General features: G+C 45.1%; 1 protein-coding gene across 2 annotated transcripts; it reads right to left on the bottom strand.

Moving 5' to 3' along the window:
* Positions 1 to 332: 332 nt before the first annotated feature.
* Positions 333 to 18,358, bottom strand: LOC101120590 (ADP-ribosylation factor 2). Of its 2 annotated transcripts, none has more exons than XM_004013004.4 (5): positions 18,299 to 18,358; positions 15,010 to 15,176; positions 11,465 to 11,575; positions 4,380 to 4,504; positions 333 to 2,115 (listed from the first exon to the last, which is right to left on the bottom strand). In XM_004013004.4, the coding sequence occupies exons 2-5, from the start codon at positions 15,155 to 15,157 to the stop codon at positions 1,954 to 1,956; spliced, it is 546 nt and encodes a 181-aa protein (XP_004013053.1). In that variant the 5' UTR covers positions 15,158 to 15,176; positions 18,299 to 18,358; the 3' UTR covers positions 333 to 1,953. The 2 variants fall into 2 exon arrangements, with proteins under 2 accessions (XP_004013053.1, XP_004013054.1); XM_004013005.5 differs by having other exon boundaries at positions 18,191 to 18,311.
* Between the last annotated feature and the right edge of the window lie 3,192 nt (positions 18,359 to 21,550).

Raw genomic sequence — 21,550 nt, 5'->3', positions numbered from 1 at the left:
GATGCCAGGCAGCTAGTGAGGACATAGGTGGGATGTGAATATGGCTTTCAGGGACCCAAGCCTTTGCTCAAAGGCACCACACTGAAGTGCCTCCACTGATCCACTAACCATAAATCATCAGCTCCAAATTCAGAGGAAGACCTCAGCAGTTCCAAGCATCATGGAAGGTAAGAATGAGGAGCGCTGCTGAAGGCAGGAGGGCCCAGACAGCACCCCGGGATGTTCTGCCTTTTGTACAAGTGCCCTGGGAGTTTTTAACAGCACGTCTGCTGAGATGGAGAGGGGAAGGAATTCTAAAGATGCTCAAGACATCCGGAAGCACATGGCTGTCCTCTCCTTCCAAAGCAAGTCTTTATTGTCCAACCACTTAACAAGTGTTTGATGAGGCCCAGCATGGGCACACGCACCAAGCATAAATACAAAAGTGTAAGACACACTTCCTGCCAGTTTGAGGCGCACAATCTAAATATTTCTCAGGACTTAATTGCATGGTTTAAAAATCAAATCTGGACTTTGTTGCCAGTACTGCAAGGAACATTCTTTAAAGTCAATGTCTTAAGGAAAAACATTACATTCCACATTGATCACAGCATGAAATTTCTTCCAAGTCATAGCAACTTCATGGTTATCAGCAAGGTTTACTTTTGATAAAATTCATTTTACACTCTCCTCCTCTGTGATTTAAGAGTTTTTTTCTGTTTGTTTGTTTGTTTTAAAAAAGCAGTTTTAAAAGGTAGTCGTGGAAGAGCTTAGGTACAAATTTGGACAACAGCTGTCTGGACGAAACAGCTCTAGACTACTGAGCGAACCCAGCTCGTTTTCAGGTCGTTGTTACCTCTATTTTGAGTATAACATAGAGCACATTTCCACGTTTGCCATGATTCCATGGCATGGAAAATTCCATGATTGCCAACCACAAGAGGGAGTCCCAGTGCCACAGAGTGGCCTGGATGAGACATCCTTCATGGCAAAATTTAGCACCAAACAACTTGACTGCCGGGCGTCTCGTTGCCCAGATTTAACCCCTTGATTCTCTCATAAACTCTCAGAACTCCCGGGTGTGTGGTTCTAGGAAGAGCAGCTAACCCAAACCGCAAGTTGGACTAACATACTGTACATGGTTCTGCTTCCATTTGGGGAGCCAAGCTCCTGCTTCAGGCGGAGAACATTCGGCGCCGAGCAGAGGAGTGGGGGCAGCAGCCTCGGAGAGGTGACGAGGAACACGAAGGCATCGCCCCTCTTTAACCCAGCCTGGGGCGTGGCGGGGCGGCCCTGGCAAAGAGCCTTGCCACGTGCTGGGTGCCCACCCCAGAGGGTCTCCATTTGGCAAATAAGAGTCAAAGGAAGGAAGGATTCGAAGATTTTCTAGTGTTACAGGGTCTAGTGTTATGGGGTTTTTTTTCTTCTCATAGAATAAGATCACTGATTTCTCTCAGTAAAGTATATTAAATCAGGACCTCTGGGCTAGAAAATAACAAGTTCACATCTGAACTTTACATCTGCGGTAAGCAGATGTAATTTGAGCCTTCCTTTTTTTTTTTTTAACAAAAGGATGCTAGAGTCTAACAGGATCCCCAGGTGTGCAGAGACCCCAGGCCTGGGCCAAGATCACACAAGTGGAGGCAGTCCATGGCCCACCCTCCCCCAACTTTTCCATCACAAAGACCAGTCTGGCTCCCGGGCATGGGGGAGCCCTTGGGACTCCCCCATGGACTCCCCCATGGACTGCAAAGCTGGTCATCAAAGCTATTGAAATGGAAGGTAGCATAGAAAGTGGAACACTGGTTGTTCTTAACATGTAAGACTGGTTTCTTTAGAGCGTGTATAAGGCACTATGTGAGAAAGCTGCTCCCACGCCCGGCCACACACCCACACGGCTCCTCACACGCACACACGCACACACAAGAGGCCAGTTGACTTTGCCACGACGCACGGGGAGCGCGGCACCTCCCGTCACTTCTGGTTTTTGAGCTGGTTGGAGAGCCAGTCCAGGCCTTCATAAAGCCCATCTCCGCTGGTGGCACAAGTGGCCTGAATGTACCAGTTTCTCTGGCGGAGGGAATGTAAGCCAAGCTTGTCTGTTATCTCTGCTGCGTTCATAGCATTGGGAAGATCCTTGGAAGAGAATATTCAAACGTCAGTTCAGCAGTGTTCCATCCACGTAATGAAATACCATGCTCTTCCCCAACATCTGCCCTTAACCCCCACTCTTATCTCTGGCCGCCTAGAGGCTCAGGCCTCAAACCTTCAAATCGCCCTTCAATTTTTCCTTCCCTCTCTCTCTCCACTCTCACAGCTCCACGCTGGGAAAGCCCATTGGCTCTACCTGCAAAATATATTTAGAGTCTGACTGTTTCTCACTGGGAGTATTGAAATTACTTCTGAGTTGGTCTCCCCACTTCTGCTCTTCCTCCCGGAAAAGTCTATCCTCAACCTGGCGGTCAGTGAAGTCACATCCAGTCCTTCTCCTATTAACACCTTGCAACAGCTTTGTCTCTCTCAGTGTAAGAGCCCAAGTTCTCAGGACGCTCTGCAAGGTCTCTGTGCCCCCGTGACCCCTCCTGATTGTCCTGCTTCACTGTTTTAAATATAGCCCTCACTGCAAGTTTACTGTATTACAAAATTGACTGACTTAGTATGTTTATTACCTGCCTCCTATAACTAGAATGCAAGTTTTACCATGGAAGGAATCTCTGTCTATCTTGGTCTCTGACATATTCCTAGTGCCTAGAACTGTGTCTGGCATGTAGTAAGCTGAAACCAAATTTGAATAAATTAGCATGAAAGAGCAAGGTAGAGCTGAGGACTTTCCTGGCAGTCCAGTGGTTAAGACTCTGAGCTTCCAACGCAGGAGCTACAGGTTTTGAAAAAAAAAAAGAACAAAGTAGATCTAGACAATGATTTGGAAGGACATCAAAGATAGGCTAAGAAGCAGGTGGCAAAACCGAATGCAGAATAAGCTCTGGAGAGAAATGTAAGGAATTTAACAACGTTTTTATCCTGCAAAGTGGAGCTGGAATGTTTCACTCGATATTGTGAATCGTCTGTAGATCTATACACTGAACGTGTCCTGGTTCTATAATTAAAAAGAACAAACGTTTTCTTTTATCAAAGTCCAGGTGCACTAATGAACCTCAAAGTGGCATCCAATCTAACGGTGGGGTAATGGCCAAGTGAATGATGATGCCCCCACCGTTTAAAATAGTGCTTACAAAGAGCTAGATGACAAGAGAACATGCCTCTGATAAATCTGAAAGACGAAACAGGATGCAACACTGGCAAGACGTAAGATCTCAATTACGTAACGAGTGTACTCGTGGAGGAGAAAGCAGGGGGAAATGCATCAGAACGCGACTGTTCATCTCCGGCTGGCAACTTCCACAGGATTCCACCTTCCTCTCCACCCTTACTTCAGCTTCTTGTCCTGAGGTTGGATGGTTCCACATCTTTCTCCTACCTCAACTTTTACTGTTTTGTGTTATTCACATGGTAGCCGAGTTTCCTCAAGGACTGGCCCCACATCATCCAATTTCATCTCCCCCTTTGCTGACCCCCCACCCCACGCCACTCCACCCCAGCTGCACTGGCTGCCTTGCTCTTCCTAGAATAGTCGGGCTCCCTTCCTGAGGGCCTTCAGGGGTCATCTTTTTTTTTTTTTAATTAAAATATTGTTGATGTACAATATTATATAGCTTACAGGTATACAATATACAATATAATGATTCACAATTTTACAAGTTATACTCCATTTATACTTATTATAACACATAGGCTGTATTCCTTGTGTTGTACAACGTATGCTTATAGCTTATTTATTTTTTAAATGGAGTGTAATTGCTTTAAATGTGATGTTAGTTTCTGCTGTGCAATGATGTGAATCAGCTGTACGTATACATATATGCCCTCCCTCCCACCCCACCTTCCTAAGTCATCACAGAGTGCCGAGCTGAGCTGAGCTCTCTGTGCTATATGGCAGCTAGGTGTCATCTGATCAGACGTCCTCTTACCAGAGGGGCCCTCTGATCCTTCTCCACACCTGCCCCTTTTCCCATGACTCCCCCCAGACATAGGACATATCTGTTACTGACTGACGTCCTACCTACTAGAATGCAAACTCCATGAACTCAGGGATTTCTGTCTGTCTGGTTCACTGCTGTATCACCAATACCCCAAACAATGCCTGGATCTTAGTGAATGCTCAGTGGATGTTTGCTGAGCGAGTGAACCAATATAAGACCCAAGCTAAAAAGGAGGTGGAGGGGAAGGTTACGGGAGGGACTGGCGAGAGGGAGGCAGGCAGCTAATTAAATATCTCTATTTTTAAAGCGAGCAGCTGGTAGCACTTTTCAGTCCCAGGATTCAGACAGCTAGTGACATACCTGTTTATTTACAAACACCAATAAGACCGCATCTCTGAGCTCGTCTTCGGCTAACATTCTGGTTAGTTCTTCTCGGGCTTCATTGACCCGCTCTCTGTCATTACTGTCGACCACGAAAATCAGACCTGAATGGAAAGCAGCAGTGTGTTAGTAATCTGAACCTGGGGAGGGTAGCTGTTCACACGTCCTGACAGCCTCTGCCTGTTTACGTGTGTGGTTTCACTGAAAGCAATCAATACGGAAGCACATGTAGAATCTCCAGAGTTGGGAAGCCTGCTGGGCGCCCAACCAGCCTTTTTCAGAGGCACCATGGCCCCTCAACAGATCAACAATAACAAGAGTAGACAGAGAATACAGCCACTATGGAAAACAGCATGGAGATCCCTTAAAAAACTAAAAACAGAACTACGGTATGGCCCAGCAATCCCACTACTGGGCATATACCCAGGGAAACCATAATTCAAAAAGACACATGTACCCCAATGCTGACTGCAGCACTATTTACAACAGCCAGGACATGGAAACAGCCTAAATGCTCATTAACCCAGAAATGGGTAAAGACGATGCAATACATACATACAACGGAATATTACTCAGCCATTAAAAGGAATAAAATGGGCTCATTTGTAGAAACACGGACCTAGAGGCTGTCATAGAGAATGAAGTCAGTCAGAAAGAAAAACCAAAGCTGTACATTAATGCATATATGTGGAATTTATAAAAACGGTATAGATGATCCTATTTGCAAGGCAGAAATAGACACACAGATATAAAAAACAAATATATGGATACCAAGCGGAGAGAAGGGGGAGGAACTGGGAGATCGGGGTTGACACATATACTCATACTATGCATAAAAGAGATAACTAATGAGAACCTACTCTATAGCGCAGGGAACTACTTAATGCACTGTGGTCACCTGAACCGGAAGGAAGTCCAAAAGGGAGGGGATGTAAGTATATGTACACATTTTGCTGTATAGCAGAAACGAATACAAGGTTGTAAGGCAACTACACTCCAATACACATTTTTTAAAGAATAAAGAGAGAAAAGGTTAGGCTCAGGTTTAGTTACTTCATTTCTACATCATGCCTACATGAAAAAGACCCAATAAAAATCTGTGAACATCCAAGTTGAGACAGTCTTCCCTGGTTGGCAGCACTCTGTGTATGTAGCCCCTCTATGGGCCACAGGGTAACACCCTGATCCCATGGGAAGAGGACAACACAAGCCCTGTGTACCTTGTGTGCCTCCCACATACATCTCTTCCTTCGGCTGGTTCATCTGTATCCCTCTGCCATATAATAAAACTGGAGCTTAAGCGTAGCAATCTGAGTCCTGTGAGTTGTTTTAATGAAGACCGAATCTGAAGAGGGACTTCCCTGGTAGTTAAGACTCCAGGCTTCCAATGCAGGGGGCATGGGTTCAATCCTGGTCTGGGAATTAGATCCCACATGCCGAAACTAAGACCTGGTGCAGCCAATTAACAAACAAACAAACAAACAAAAAGAACCTGAGGGAACACTGCTGCTGCTGCTGCTGCTAAGTCGCTTCAGTCGTGTCCGACTGTGTGCAACCCCATAGACGGCAGCCCACCAGGCTCCCCCGTCCCTAGGAGTCTCCAGGCAAGAACACTGGAGTGGGTTGCCATTTCCTTCTCACTGGGAACTGCCAAATTTGTTCAGTTCAGTTGCTCAGTCGTGTCCGACTCTTTGCGACCCCATGAATCGCAGCACGCCAAGCCTCCCTGTCCATCACCAACTCCTGGAGTTCACTCAGACTCACATTCATTGAGTCAGTGATGCCGTCCAGCCATCTCATCCTCGGTTGTCCCCGTCTTCTCCTGCCCCCAATCCCTCCCAGCATCAAAGTCTTTTCCAATGAGTCAACTCTTCGCATGAGGTGGCCAGAGTACTGGAGCTTCAGCTTTAGCATCACTGTGAACAGCTGTGATAAAGTGAGGGTGGTCTGGGGAGCCCTGAATTTGCAGCTGGCATCTGCAGTGAAGGTGTCTTCTGCCCTTAACCTGTGAAGCATGGCCCAACCCCAGGCAATTGGTGTCAGGAATCTTTGCAGCATTCCACACTACAGCAGAAGAGAAATCCCAGGAAGCAAGAGATGGGTCAAAGAACGGGACTGGTGCATTGTATCTGAGCAAAGGTGGCTGAAGCCTGCAGAGACCTGGTCACTGCCACACTGGCTGGCGGAAGAGCTGGGGCCACGGGGTCTCCCGAGGCGGTGCCCAGGAGGAACTCAGCACACAATCCACATACAGGATGGGGAAGACGCTCTGAGCAGTGGTCCATGTGACGTTAATGGTGGTAAGAACTGGGTGGTTAGCTGACAATAAGCCCTCTGGCAGACAAAAATAGGAAGTGGCTGCCAGAAGAACTATTTAATAACAGTGAAGGCTCTATCAACAGAAGAGAGAACAGCTCAGTCTCTAAAATATGGGCGAAAAAAGCCTAGGCTACAGTACATGAGTCAGAACATCCCGGGCGTGTTACGTGGTCGGTGCCGACCCCACACTCTAAGACACAGAAGAACTGGAAGGGCAAAGACTGATGAGGAAGGCAAAGGAATTAGATACTATGTCATACGAAAAACAATGTATGTAACTGGGAGTGCTCTGCCTAGGGCAAAGACTCACCGAGGGGACTGATGGCTGTCTTCAAATATCGAAAAGCTATGACATATAGACTTTCAACTTGTTGGAAGTAGATGGAAGATCCGTGGGTACAACTCCAGGAGGTTGAGGTGATAAAGAGTCAACAGGGGACTTCCCTAGTGGTCTAATGGTGAAGCATCTGCCTTGCAACTCAGGGGACTCAGGTTCAATCCCTGGTTGAAGAACTAAGATCCCACGTGCCACAGAGCAATGAAGCCCTCGCGCCATGACTAGAGAGGATGAAAGACCCACGTGATGTAACAAAGATCCCGTAAGCTACAATTAAGACCTGATGCAGCCAAAGAAGTAAATAGATTTTTTAAAATTAAAAATTTTTTTTAAAAAGAGTTAACAGAACTGCAGGTGCCGTGGGCCGCCTCAAGAGGCCTGCCCCTCACTGGAGATGCTTGTGGGCAGCTTCAGCGGCCACTTGCAGGAGCCCAAAGAAGGGACTCTGCTGGTGGGAAAAGCACAGTGGGATGAGATGACCTCCGGGTTCCTTCTCACACTGAGACCTCACCACTGTGTCTAGGAGGGAAAACTTGTGCTGGCCCTCGGCCCTTTCCACACACCCCTTCCCCAGCCCCTGACACCCCTATGCTTCCCAGGCCCACCCAACAGCTGCCTGACCAGCTGCCCACAACAGCCCCCTCCAGCAGACTGGAGCGCCCACAGCTTCTGACCGTCTGGGGCTTACATGAGAGTCAAAGTCATGTCTGTTACATCACATCAGACCCAAAAAATGCAGAATGTTCAAAACTCCCCCCAAAGACTTGACAGGCTGCCAGTAAGTCTCTGGACTCTGATCACAGCTGAGCAAAGGCGGTTTTCCTGAATTCTTAGGAGACCCTTAGTCTCCCATGCAAAACTGACAGGGTAGAAGCTGACATATGATCCATTGGCCATTCCTAATAAAAAAATCAAGGTTTATCAATATTAGGCCCAATTTTATACTCTTTTTATTTAGATCCTTGTGTGAGAAACAAAAGAACCCAGCAACAGACTCACTACACTTCTGAACTAAGAAAACCTTAAAAAAGGTAAAATAACCAATGAACTGTGCTGTGGTTTGTTTTTAGAAGTGGGTAGAAATATGTATCCACAGCTGCCTATATATGCATAAAATATCTTTGGAAGATAAACAAGAAATAAAAATGGGAAGAGGAACTGGGTGGTTTGGGGGCAGGAAGGAGGTGGTGACTCCGCACTGTATACTTTCACTTCTTTAAATTTTAAACCATATAAATACATTGCTATTTAGCAAATTAAAATAATAGAACCTAAATCAAGGAGAAAAATCTTTCCACATCACAACTAACGGCCTATCTAATGAACTATTTTATGCCTTCTCTAAGAAAATCCACCTCCCAACGCTGAAGACACAAGAGACACGGGTTCAATCCCTGTGTCGGAAGATCCCCTGGAGCAGGAAATGGCAACCCACTCCAGCATTCTTGCTTGGGGAATTCCATGAACAGAGAAGCCTGGTGGGCTACAGTCCATGGGGTCCCAGCGTTGGACACAACTGAGCACACATATGATAAATCAACTAAGAAATCCCGTAAATAGTTCACATTCCAGTCTACACCTAGTTCACTATCTTAATTGGGAGCTAAGCTATCATTAAGTCTGTTTTGCTCAACATACTGATGAAGAAGAAAATTTTAAATAAAAAAGACAGCCTGTCTGTTGCAGAGGTGCAGGAAAAATAAGGGCAACATCTAAGATTACTAGTGGCTGCAATGTCTGGACCCACCAAACAGAAAATCCATTCTTCAGAGGCCCCATTTGCTTATTTCATGAAGAGTCCAAACCACCCACTCGAAGGTCCTAGAATATAGCCAGTTCCCTACCATTGAAGCAATAGCTACTGAAACTCAATAAAATTAGGCTTGCTATAAATAAAGACTGAAAATAAAAAGGCATTTCTACTTGGTGACTGAGTGTGACAACTCTTAAAAGTGTGGGAGAAGGGAACCCTTCAGAGAATGAGGACATGAAACCTCTAGTATTTTGACTCTGGATAGTTAATTTTATCTGTAATTTTATCTGTCGACTGGACTGGGCCACAGGGTGCCCAGACATTTGGTCAAATGGTATTCTGGGTGTGTCTGTGAGTGTGTTTCTAGATGAGATTAACATTTGAATCAGTACACTGAGCGGGCTTCCCAGGTGGCTCAGTAGTAAGGAATCTGCCTGCCAATGTAGGATACATGGGTTCAATCCCTAGGTCAGGAAGATCCCCCGGAGAGAAGCAAACCGCTTCAGTATTCTTGCCTGGGAAATCTCATGGATAAAGAAGCCTGGCAGGCTACAGTCCATGCGGGTTGCAAGAGTTGGACACAATTTAGTGATTCAACAACAACAACTAAGTGTCAAAACGTATATTGTCTGCAACAGACTGAATTATAAGACATAAAAATCTCAGCGTCATCAGGGACGAATTCCATGCCTGGAGAATTCCATGCACAGGGGAGCTTGGCAGGCTGCAGACCACGTGGTCACAAAGAGTGGCACACACTGAGTGGCTAACACTAACATCATGGAAGGCCGCTAGGGCCATCAAACTGTTTCTCCGGAAATCAATAAAGGGAAAGAATTATATCTTTTTCCTGCCTTTCTTATATAAACTATATTTCAGAGAAACCAAATATTTAATAAAAGAATTCTTTATTTAGAAGGATTTCAGCTAATAAATGCAGATGGAAGGACAGAAAACAGTGGAGGGATAAACTGTTGTAGAATAAGAGACTAGAGAGACAGGAAATGAAATGCAATGTGTAAACTTTGATTCCCGATGCAACCAAGTCCAATGGGGAACTGGAGGACTGGGTAAAAGTGAAGTCGCTCAGGCGTGTCCCTTTATGACCCCACGGACTACAGCCTGCCAGGCTCCTCCACCCATGGGATTTTCCAGGCAAGAATACTGGAGTGGGTTGCCACTGTCTTCTCCGGGGGAATCTTCCCGACCCAGGGGTTGAATGCCGGTCCCCTACATTGCAGGCAGACCAGACTCTTTACTGTCTGAGCCGCTAGGGAATCCCCCAAGAGCTGGATACCAGACAGTAAAGAAAGGATATTAATTTTGGAAGTGGGATAATGCATGGAGATTAAGTTTTTTTAAAAAAGCTTTAGGGACTTCTATGGTGGGCCAGTGGCTAAGATTCCATGCTCCCTATGCAGGGGGACTGGGTCTGATCCCTGGTCATGGGACTAGATCCCATGTGCCGCAATTAAGAGTTCGCATGCTGCAACTGAAGATCCCGTGGGCCTCAGGAAGACCTGGCTCAGCTAAATAAATACTGAAATCAAAAAGTTTTATCAGTTTAAAATAAACACTGAAGAATGATGAATAAGAGGCATCATTTGCTATAATGTACTCTGGGCAAAATGCCGATAACTTTTGAAGCTGGGTAATGGGTACATGGGCATGTGTTATGTATCTTCTTTGTTTTTTGTTTTCAACTTCCCACTAATATAAGTGAAAAAAGAAAAGATACATACACTATTCTGAGGAAAGACGTTCTAAATCTATAGGTTGAGGCAGTAACTACAAAGAGACTTAAGTGTTAAAAGTCATCACTAAAATGATATACAATATAAAGGGGCAGTCGACCTGGGCATTTGGACTGAAAAGACCGACAGATATGGGTCATTACTATGAAACATATGCACTGAAAACACCCACCATCAGTAGTAGAATTTTCAAAATGAAAAGACTCCAAGTAAATTCTGAAATGAGTATGTGGATGCCAGATGGTTTGAGAATGAGGGTGTAAAAACTATCTGAACAGCTTATGGATCTCTGGATAGGCAATATCTATAAGGTTATCCAAAATATAATCAATGGAAAAACTCAGAGAGACTGATATGGGACACATTATAACCCCAACGTTTAAAAATCCAGTAAAAAGGAAACAAGGCAGTGATCTAGGATATTCGTGCCTGTTCATGTACTTGTAGGATAACAGGGAAGCTGGAAGGGACTATGGCCACACAGGATGCTGGGTTTGGGTTTCCAACCATTGCTCTCTCTCTCTTTCTCTCGTTACGCATGATTTTTCAGATATTCTCAACCGGCTTAAAGGAGTTTACAGAATTCAAATTCTTTAAAAATTGGTACTTCATCGAAGGCACTTTCAATTAACCAAAAGATGAAACTCATCAGGACAACCATTTTATAACTGTCCTAGATTAAGAGGAGATGCCTGTGTAAAGCATTGAAGCCCAAGTATTTTTCCAAAGAAGGCAGGGACCACTTCTCAAAAGAAACCTCCCCAGTAAATTTAAGTGGGTCATTGAAAGAGAAGGAAGACAGTCCAAATAGAGCAGGGTGCCACAGGTTTTGCTTCAAGTACCCATCTTTAGATGCATTTAACAGAAATGGTTGCAAGGCGAGAAACTGGATAATCTCTACCTTGTGTGTTCTGGAAATAATGTCGCCACAGAGGTCTGATTTTGTCCTGGCCGCCGACATCCCAGACTGTGAAGCTGATGTTTTTATATTCTACTGTCTCCACGTTGAAACCTACACGGGGAAGATGGGGAGAGTGTTTAATGCAGACTTGCTGGCTCAACAATTCAAAATAACTTCAGCTAACATTTGGACAGTATTTTTCGTTTATGAAGCAGCTTGCCAGTCAAAGATCTATAGCTTACAAAACAGAACGTGTTAAGTCAGCTTGCTCTCTGTGCATCATGACAGGTGTCTCCCACCTGACACCTCCTTTCCCTTTCTGCCAGCAGCTCTTCCAGCAGACTTCAGAGCAGACAGAAGCCATCGATAGGGCTGCTTTCTGCCTCCCACCGCACACCACAGAAACCCACCTACCTCTTCATCCACACTCCTCTCCCTCCCTCTTGGAACAAGGAAGCAGCCAGTGCTGAGTCCATCCACCCATGGGCTGGATCCGGCCCACCCATGCTGTCTGGAACCTTCTACTATTGCTCTTCTCTGCCCCATTCGAAATCTCCAACCTGTTCTCCTCAGCAGGCTTAGAACATAAAAGTACATCCTTCAGAGAGACCCTTCCTTGACTCCACGTCATCACCTGCAATCATGCCTTTCTCCTTTTTAAAGTCAAACTTTGTTACCTCTTACCCATTACACCTTAGCTCTGCTTCACCACGCTTTATGGTCTCACCGAGGTCAGCGAGGTTGAGAATCCATCAACAGCTCTCCAGTTCTTACATAATTTGATTTTTTATCTGACACTACTGTTCATTCCCTCCTGAAAACTCCTCCCTGGCTTCCCATTTTCCTTATGTTTCTCTGGCTGTACCCTCTCAGTCTCCTTAGTGAGCTCAGCCACGTTTGACTGGTCTTCGAATGATCAGGATCGTTTACATAGAACTGTTGCACATAACCTAATCATCCATCAGTGGAAATTTGTTAAACATAGAGCCACATACTATCTAGTTTCTAAAACTGGAGATTGATCTGTATTGGTTATTATTTAGAACGTGGCTTAGAACAATGATTCTCCCCCGTCCCCAACTCAGTAGGTTGCCTGGACTTCCTCTTGCAGAGTCCTCTAGGGGGTAGGCTGGACTTCTCTTCTCCAGGTGATCTTTTTATTTTCAAGGAGCACTGAGCTCCCTCATATGGTGGTGGTAGTGTTCCAAAAGGGCAAACCCCAAGGCACAAGCTCTTATCCAATCTCTGTGTGAATCACATTTGCTGCTGTGCCCTTGGCCAAAGTATGTCATATGGCCATGCCCAGTATCACTGTGGAAGGGGACTGTGCAGGGCTGTGGCTACTGAGGGGCATGATTCATTGGAGGCCATTAGTTCAATGATCTACCGCAATCCATTCACCAAACGTTTACTGCGCATCCACCATGTGCCAGGCGTTTTGCTAGGAACTTGAGAACAGTGGTGAGCAAGGCAGATATGGTTTCTGCTCTTATTTACACTTTTGGAAGAGAGGTAGTGAGTGAGCAATGACAAACGTGCTGAGAGTTACTCAGACGTTCAGGTTGCTATGGAAACTTACAACAGGGGAAAACCATCCAAGAAACCATCTCAGAAAAGGCATCCCTGAGAAACGAGGCTTAAACTGAGACTGAAAGAATAAGCTGGCATTTAGCTACATAAGCAGTGGGGTGGGGGTGGGGGGGCTGCGGGTGGCAAGGAAGAAGGTAGGAAAGCATTCCACAGAGAGGTAAAGACATAGAAGAGAAGCAAAGATGCTGTGTAATGCGGAGTAAGTTGGAAAACGGCACGCATATGACTTCACAGAGATATTCACCAGGACTTCCCTGGTGGTGAGAGGGTAACAGGTAGGGAGGCCAGAGGTCCCCATGCGGCAGGGGGAAATAAACTGCAAGCAGCAGACGTTTTTTTTCTTTCTCTGTTGATGAAACTGGTTCTGCCTAAGACTAACCTTTTTTTCCTTTTCTCAAACCTTGGGTTGATAATGGCTCAACAAACCAGTATTCATGTCAGTTGTTTTATGATTGGGGATGGCATACCTTTTGCCATTCTATCTCAAAAATGCATACTGTGAGACAGGGGCCTGGTGAAACTCCCTCAGCCTTGAGGTGTCTCTCTTATCTGATTAGAAGCTTGCCAACAGACATAAAATGCCTTGCTAAAAACTAGCAAGGGGGCACTCTTTCTTTCCCTTTCTGATGTCTATGTCAGAAGCTTTCCCTATCTCTGTTATACCTTAATAAAACTTGGCGACACAAAAAGCTCCAAGTAGTCAAGCCTTGTCTCTGATCCCGGATTGAAATCCTCTCCTCTGGAGGTCACGAATCCTGGCATAACACACGGCTTGCAGTAGCAACCTTTCAGTGGTCTAGAGGTTAAGAATCCACCTGCCAGTGCAAGGGTCACGGGTTTGTTTCTTGGTCTGGGACGGTCCCACATGCCTTGGAGCAACTAAGCCCACGTGCCACAGCTACGAAGCCCATGCTCCAGAGCTGGTGCTCTGCAACAAGAGAAGCCGCTGTAATAAGTGTGAGCACCACAACCAGAGAGTAGCCCCCGCTTGCTGCAACTTGAATGTGCTCAGCAATGAAGACCCAGTGCAGCCAAAAATAACTTAAAAAAAAAAAAAAAAGATATTCACCAAAATCACAGGGTTTTTTTTTTAACATTTGTTTATATTTTTTCTGTATGTATGACATTACGGAAGGATGAATTATTTTTATGAAAGAAGAAAAACAAGTAATTATCCTATTTTCTTTTTGGACTAATAACATTTTTTAAAGCTATGGGTATGAGCACTTTCTCTGTTTGGTTTCCTCCTCATTTAAATGTTGCAATCTCTGAAGTTGCTCAGTTGGTTCCTGTGCCTAATCCAACTTTCAGAACACTACTGACATTCACATGGCCCCCTGGGGAGCCCATTCTCACTCAGGAGTTTGGATTTAGAAGCAGCTCAGGAGGCACAGACTAAGTTCTGTCAAAACTGCCTTTGCAAAAGCCGTAAATGGCCGACAAAACATAAGAGCTGGTTTGCAGGAATAACTACACTGTCAGATTGTCCTCCAGCAATGGAACAAATCAAATTCATCAGTGGACCACCACCTCAAGTAGTTGGTGTGAGCCAAAGTGAAGGAGAAAAAAAAAAATGCTAAGTCCTTCTCTTTTTTCCACACTATATCTTTAAACGCCAGGAACATACTTGGCGTGGAGAGATGCTTCCACTTGGAAAGGCCCCTGGAAGAAAGATTGATTTAATCACCATTATCTTTTCCTTTTTTTTTTTTTGGTCAAGTCGATAGGGTTAAATTTGTTCCAACTAAATCTGTTTGTATGACTCTCCTATAAACCTAGCAATGTACCAGAGATACCAGGAAGCAATTAGGAAATTGTATATTACCCGGTTTGGGCCTCAAGAAGTTTATGAGGTGGACAAGATTCTCCAAAGTAAAAATTCAGTAACATAAGAAGCTTGTAAAAGCACAACATACTGCAGTGTACACTGGTCCTGTCACAGGCCGTTAACATACCTATTGTAGGGATGGTAGTCACAATCTCTCCCAGCTTCAGTTTGTACAAGATGGTGGTTTTTCCAGCGGCATCCAAACCCACCATAAGAATCCGCATCTCCTTTTTCCCAAAGAGACTTTTAAACAATTTTTCAAAAACGTTCCCCATTGTTTCTGAATTCTGTGACCTGAAGGAAAAGAAAGGCAAGTCAAGTAATGGTTCTTTGCAGAGATATAGACACATAAATACAAGACATACACATGAAAATACAAGCCTCCACTGGAGGTGGCTCCTAGCAAAACTTGAACAATTTCAAGTATAGTTTGGATAGGAAGGAGCTGAGTATTTTGTTTTCAGAGGGGAAACTCAACTAAGCCTTTTGATGCCTTGCCAAAAAAATTCTCTTTTCCACTGCAGCATCCAAGTGGGGTATGGGAAGCCCAGTCTCAATGGTGGCAGGCTTTCGTCACCCTAAGTATGGAAGCAATGCCACCACAGATACAACTAATACTTCTGAAATGAGAACTTGTGAAGCAGAAAACCAGTCTATTCTACACTGTGAAGCCAACTCCTTAAGGCAGGTTAGATATCAACACCTCTTAGAAATTTAATAGTTGCCTTTGGCCAGTAGACAGTATCAAGACCCAAAAAAGAACCTAAAAAATTTCAGAGATGAGGAAATAACAGCACTGGGAAACTGCATGGCCAACAAAGAAATTAACCAGGTAAGTTCGGGGGAGAGACCATAGCACCCAGTGTTGACCATCACCTCACTTTTTAAAAAATTATTATTTTTTTTATTATAGTTGCTTTACAATGTTGCATTAGTTCCTGCTGTACAACAACGGTATATATGTACACATATATTCCCTCCTCTAAAGTCTCCCTCCCTCCATCCCCCATCCCATCCCTCTCCGTCATCACACAGCACCAGGCTGAGCTCCCTGTACTTTACAGCAACTTGCCACTAGCTATTTTTCACGTGGTAGTACACATATGTCATTTCAACCTCCCAACTGGCTCCACCCCCACTTCCCCGTGTGCACGTCGGTTCTCTAAATCTGTCTCTATTCCTGCCCTGCAAATAGATTCATCTGCACCATTGTTCTAGATTCTACATATAAATATTTGTTTTTTTGCTCTTTCTGACTTACATCACTCCGTATAACACTCTAGGCCCATTCGTATCACTACAAATGACCCGATTTCGTTCACTTTTATGGCTGAGTAATATTCCATTGTATACATGTACCATAGCTTCTTTATCTATTCATCTGTCAATGGACATTGAGGTTGCTTCCATGTCCTAGCTACTGTAAACAGGGCTGCAATGAACATCGGGGAAAGACGTGTCTTTTCCAATTATGGTTTTCTCAGGGTATATGCCCAGCAGTAGGACTGCTAGATCATATGGTAGCTTTGTTTTTAGTTTTTTAAGGAACCTCCATACTGTTCTTCATAGTGGCTGTAGCAATTTATATTCCCACCAACAGGATCACCTGTTAATTATTAGCTTTTGAAACATAATGTACATAGATATAAACATACACGCTAACATACAGTTCAGTGAAATGTCATGAACCAAATCAAAACAAGATGATTATCATCCACCCAGATCTCCTTGTGCACTCTCCCAATTATCACTCCTCCAAAGATAACCGCAATAATCAACCCTGATTATTCAAAGGAAGGACTGATGCTGAAGTCAAAGTTCCAATACTCTGGCCACCTGATGCGAAGAGCTGACTGGTTGGAAAAGACCCTGATGCTGGGAAAGATTGAGGGCAGGAGGAGAAGGGGGCAACAGAGCATGAGATGGTTGGATGGCATCATGGACTCAGTGGACATGAGTTTGAACAAACTCTGGGAGACACTGAAGGACAGGGAAGCCTAGTGTGCTGCAGTCCATGGGTTCAAAAAGAATCAAGACATGACTTAGCTACTGAACAACAACATATTGACATATAACTGCACAAATGTTCAATATTTTATTTTTCAGTAGAATACATGAGAGACTCTATAAAGGAAGGCAACAGTCAAAACAAATTTGTTGTTCAGATTAGCTTTGCAGAAATTTACATCTTTAATTTCAACAGATCAGCCTATCTGAAGTGTGCGGTTGATACTCTAATTAAAGACTTAAAAGTAGTACCGTCCAATACTGTAAAGCAATTATCATCCAATAAAAAGGAGTACTGACTACAACTCTAACCTTGTTACTGAAGTCTACAAAGATTCTTCAAAGAAAAATAAAAAATCCTTGTTTCCCTTTAAACTGCTAATTATGGGAAAATTTTACTCCTTGGCAGAGCAGGGCCGAGAGGGAACAAGGACAGTCTATCTCCCATTCATCAGGACCCAAGGGACCTCAGAGGTGAGGTCACCAAATTCCAAAGGCCCCACCTCTGAAATTTAGTCGTGTCCTTCACGACTAAACTTCATGGATGATGTCCAAGCCCACATTTAATCCTAAGACATGAGAAAAGGAGCAGAGCATTTAACCTGAACAAAAATTAGATACAGGGAAACTGCTATAACCAAAGAATGATGATAAATGCTTTGATTATTCATAGGAGGCCATACAGAAAGCATACAGAAGTCCAATGCATTGCAACACTCAAAATCCTGTGGGCGACAAAATTAAAGATTCCTTGTCTTTGTTTTAGAGAAAAAGACTAATCTCACGGATCAGAAAAACCGTGAAGAACATTTCGCGGAAGGGGAGGTACATTTAAGATATCCTATGAAGCAAACACTCGATTCCTCTTCCCAACAGCACAGTACACATCCTAGCTTCAGACGCCCAAAGCCCGCTGAGCTGCTAGAGACCCTCTGGAAGTCGCCGCCGACCCCGACGCATCTCTGGCACGCCCGCCTTCCTCTAACACAGGCACCAACCGTCCATCAGGGAGAACTGCGGGGAGATCTCCAGGACGCGAACCAAAGCGGGTGGCCAAGTGGGCGTGCGCAGCCGGCGGGCACGCGCGCTGTGTCCCCACCCCCCCACCCCACCCCCGGGACCGCGTCCGAGTGTCCTTTCTGCCCAGCTGCTAGGCCGCTTCCTCTCGACCTGCGGGCCCTGGAGAAAGCGGAGGCGCCGCCCCCGCGTCCTCCCGCCTCACAACCCCGAAGCGGACTAGCCAAGCCTCTAGAGTCCCGCAGCCCTTGCCCTACAGAGTGCGAAGAGACAGGGAGACCCACCCGTTTCTGCAGGCCACCCGCTTCTCTCCAGTCTCCCTTTCTCTGAAGCTGAGAGAACCCAGTCAGCCCTTGAGTGCCGCAGCCTTCACGCCCCAGCCCACGACTCACCAACCGCCCAACTGACCACCGGTACCAATACCACTCCCTTTAGGGTTTCTGATCCCCTATGTAAAATGGCGACAGGATCGGGGCGGGAACAGTAGCCAACCAATCACCCACCACTTCTTGGAGCTTTTGTACCAATGAGTTCCAGGTTCCGTGAGTGACAAGAAGTCTGGCCAATGTAAAGGACAATAAAAGCCTGGGAGGGGAGGAGGCCCGCTCCTTGCGACCTAGGCGACGGCACGAAGCTCTGGAAATGCCGGTTTCATCTTCCAATGACAGCTCACCGCGTCCCGGCGAGGCACGCCCATGTGCCCCGCCCCAAGGCTGCGTGAGACCAATCAAAAAAGTAAAAAGATTTCCGATTTGCTCCACCAATCAGCTCGAAAAAATTCCACGGATTGAATTAACCCCGGGAGCATTCAGACCCACTGGGTGGGGCATGTGGGCGGGACCACGCTCAGAGAGATATTTAAGGAAATTTGCCCGGGTTGAGCTAAAAGTAGAAACTAGCTTGAGGCGGCGTTCTGTGTGGGAAACGTCCAGTCATCGGCACCGAAATTAGGCATAAGGAAGATTTCCTGTTCAGTCTGAAGCTAAACACAAGCCCTGATTTTGAACATATTTTCGACAGTTGGGGAAAATACTAGCCACCTGCACCTTCCTCAGACGTACAGAACCAGAGTCCTCACTTCCTGAGAAATGCAGTCGGTAACTCAGCCCCCAATGCCATCTTGTTTCACTAATGCCCATAAATATTTGTACCTAGTGGTACATAATCTGGAAAACTAACATCTACTGAACACGTGAAATTTGTCAGGAAATATATCAAGGGCTTGATATGTGTGACCAAACGCCCAGCGTTAGTTGGAGTCTACTATTATTTCTGTTTTATAAAGGAGCTGGGCAGAGTTTTAAGCCTAGGACTGTATAACATCTTAATCTTTTTAACCTAATACTTTCCTGGTCAAGAAGTATATGCATGTGTGCTAAATCGGTTCAGTCGTGTCTGACTCTGCGACCCTATGGACAGCCCGCGAGGCTCCTCTGTCCATGGAATTCCCCAGGCAAAGATACTTGAGTGGGTTGCCATTTCTTCTCCAGGGGTCTTCCCAACCCAGGGATCGAACCCACGTTTCTTATGTCTTTTGCTCTGGCAGGTGGGTTCTTTGCCACTAGCGCCACCTGGGAAGCCCTAATGACTGTATGCTGTACTGTGCCGTGCTTAGTCGCTCAGTTGGTCCTACCTACTCTTAGGGACCCTGTGGACTGTAGCTAACCAGGCTCCTCTGTTCATGGGCATTTTCCAGGCAAGAATACTGGAATAGGTTGCCATGTCCTCCTCCAGGGGATCTTCCCAACCCAGGGATCAAACCCAGGTCTCCTGCATTGCAGGGGGATACTTTACTGGCCTGAGTCACCAGGGAAGCCCAATGACTGTATTCAGTTCAGTTCAGTCACTCAGTCGTGTCCAACTTTTCGTGACCCCATGAATTGTAGGATGCCAGGTCTCCCTGTCCATCACCAACTCCCAGAGTTCACTCAAACTCATGTCCATCGAGTCGGTGATGTCATCCAGCCACGTCATCCTCTGTCGTCCCCTTCTCCTCCTGCCCCCAATTCCTCCCAGCATCAGAGTCTTTTCCAATGAGCCAACTCTTCACATGGGTAGCCGAAGTATCGGAGTTTCAGCTTTAGCATCATTTCTTCCTATGAACACCCAGGACTGATCTCCTTCAGAATGGACTGGTTGGATCTCCTTGCAGTCCAAGGGACTCTCAAGAGTCTTCTCCAACACCACAGTTCAAAACCATCAAGTCTTTGGTGCTTAGCTTTCTTCACAGTCCAACTCTCACATCCATACATGACCACTGGAAAAACCATAGCCTTGACTAGATGGACCTTTGTTGGCAAAGTAATGTCTCTGCTTTTTAATATGCTGTCTAGGTTGATCATAACTTTTCTTCCAAGGAGTAAGCATCTTTTAATTTCATGGCTGCAGTCACCATCTGCAGTGATTTTGGAGCCAAAAAAAAAAAAAGTCTGACACTGTTTCCACATCTATTTCCCATGAAGTGATGGGACTGGATGCCATGATCTTCGTTTTCTGAATGTTGAGCTTTAAGCCAACTTTTCCACTCTCCTCTTTCACTTTCATCAAGAGGCTTTTTAGTTCTTTTTCACTTTCTGCCATAAGGGTAGTGTCATCTGCATATCTGAGGTTATTGATATTTCTCCCAGCAATCTTGATTCTAGCTGTGCTTCTTCCAGCCCAGTGTTTCTCATGATGTACTCTGCATAGAAGTTAAATAAGCAGGGTGACAATATACAGCCTTGACATACTCCTTTTCGTATTTGGAACCAGTCTGTTGTTCTATGTCCAGTTCTAACTGTTGCTTCCTGACCTGCATATAGGTTTCTCAAGAGGCAGGTTAGGTGGTCTGGTATTCCCATCTCTTTCAGAATTTTCCACAGTTTATTGTGATCCACACAGTCAAAGGCTTTGGCATAGTCAGTAAAGCAGAAATAGATGTTTTTGTGTTTTTTTCGATGATCCAGCAGATGTTGGCACTTTGATCTCTGGTTCCTCTGCCTTTTCTAAAACCAGCTTGAACATCTGGAAGTTCACGGTTCACGTATTGCTGAAGCCTGACTTGGAGAATTTTGAGCATTACTTTACTAGCATGTGAGATAAGTGCAATTGTGCGGTAGTTTGAGCATTCTTTGGCATTGCCTTTCTTTGGGATTGGAATGAAAACTTTTCCAGTCCTGTGGCCACTGCTGAATTTTCCAAATTTGTTGACATATCAAGTTCAGCACTTTCACAGCATCATCTTTTAAGATTTTAAATAGCTTATCTGGAATTCCATCACCTCCACTATCTTTGTTCGTAGTAATGCTTTCTAAGGCCCACTTGACTTCACACTCCAGGATGTCTGGCTCTGGGTGAGTGATCACACCATTGTGATTATCTCAGGCACAAAGATCTTTTGTGTACAGTTCTTCTGTGTATTCTTGGCACCTCTTCTTAATATCTTCTGCTAGGTCCATACCATTTCTGTCCTATATTGAGCCCATCTTTGCATGAAATTGTTCCCACACTATCTCCTATTTTCTTGAAGAGATCTCTAGTCTTTCCCATTTTATTGTTTTCCTCTATTTCTTTGCATTGATCACTGAGGAAGGCTTTCTTATCTCTCCTTGCTATTCTTGGAAACTCTGCATTCAAACTGGTATATCTTTCATTTTCTCCTTTGC

The sequence above is a fragment of the Ovis aries genome, chromosome 11 (assembly GCF_016772045.2).
Source record: "Ovis aries strain OAR_USU_Benz2616 breed Rambouillet chromosome 11, ARS-UI_Ramb_v3.0, whole genome shotgun sequence".
NCBI lineage: Eukaryota > Metazoa > Chordata > Mammalia > Artiodactyla > Bovidae > Ovis > Ovis aries.
The sequence above is the reverse complement of the archived record's forward strand: the minus strand, read 5'-3'. Positions and strand labels throughout refer to the sequence as shown.

What these genes read in the sequence shown, in the direction of transcription:
- LOC101120590 (XM_004013004.4), bottom strand. Translation starts at nt 15,157, where the DNA reads ATGGGGAACGTTTTTGAAAAATTGTTTAAAAGTCTCTTTGGGAAAAAG. An exon ending in TTATTTCCAGAACACACAAG is followed by an intron (nt 4,505 to 11,464) that starts GTAGAGATTATC and finishes CTTTCCATTCAG; the next exon opens with GTCTGATTTTCGTGGTCGAC. An exon ending in TGGTGTTTGTAAATAAACAG is followed by an intron (nt 2,116 to 4,379) that starts GTATGTCACTAG and finishes TTCTCTTCCAAG; the next exon opens with GATCTTCCCAATGCTATGAA.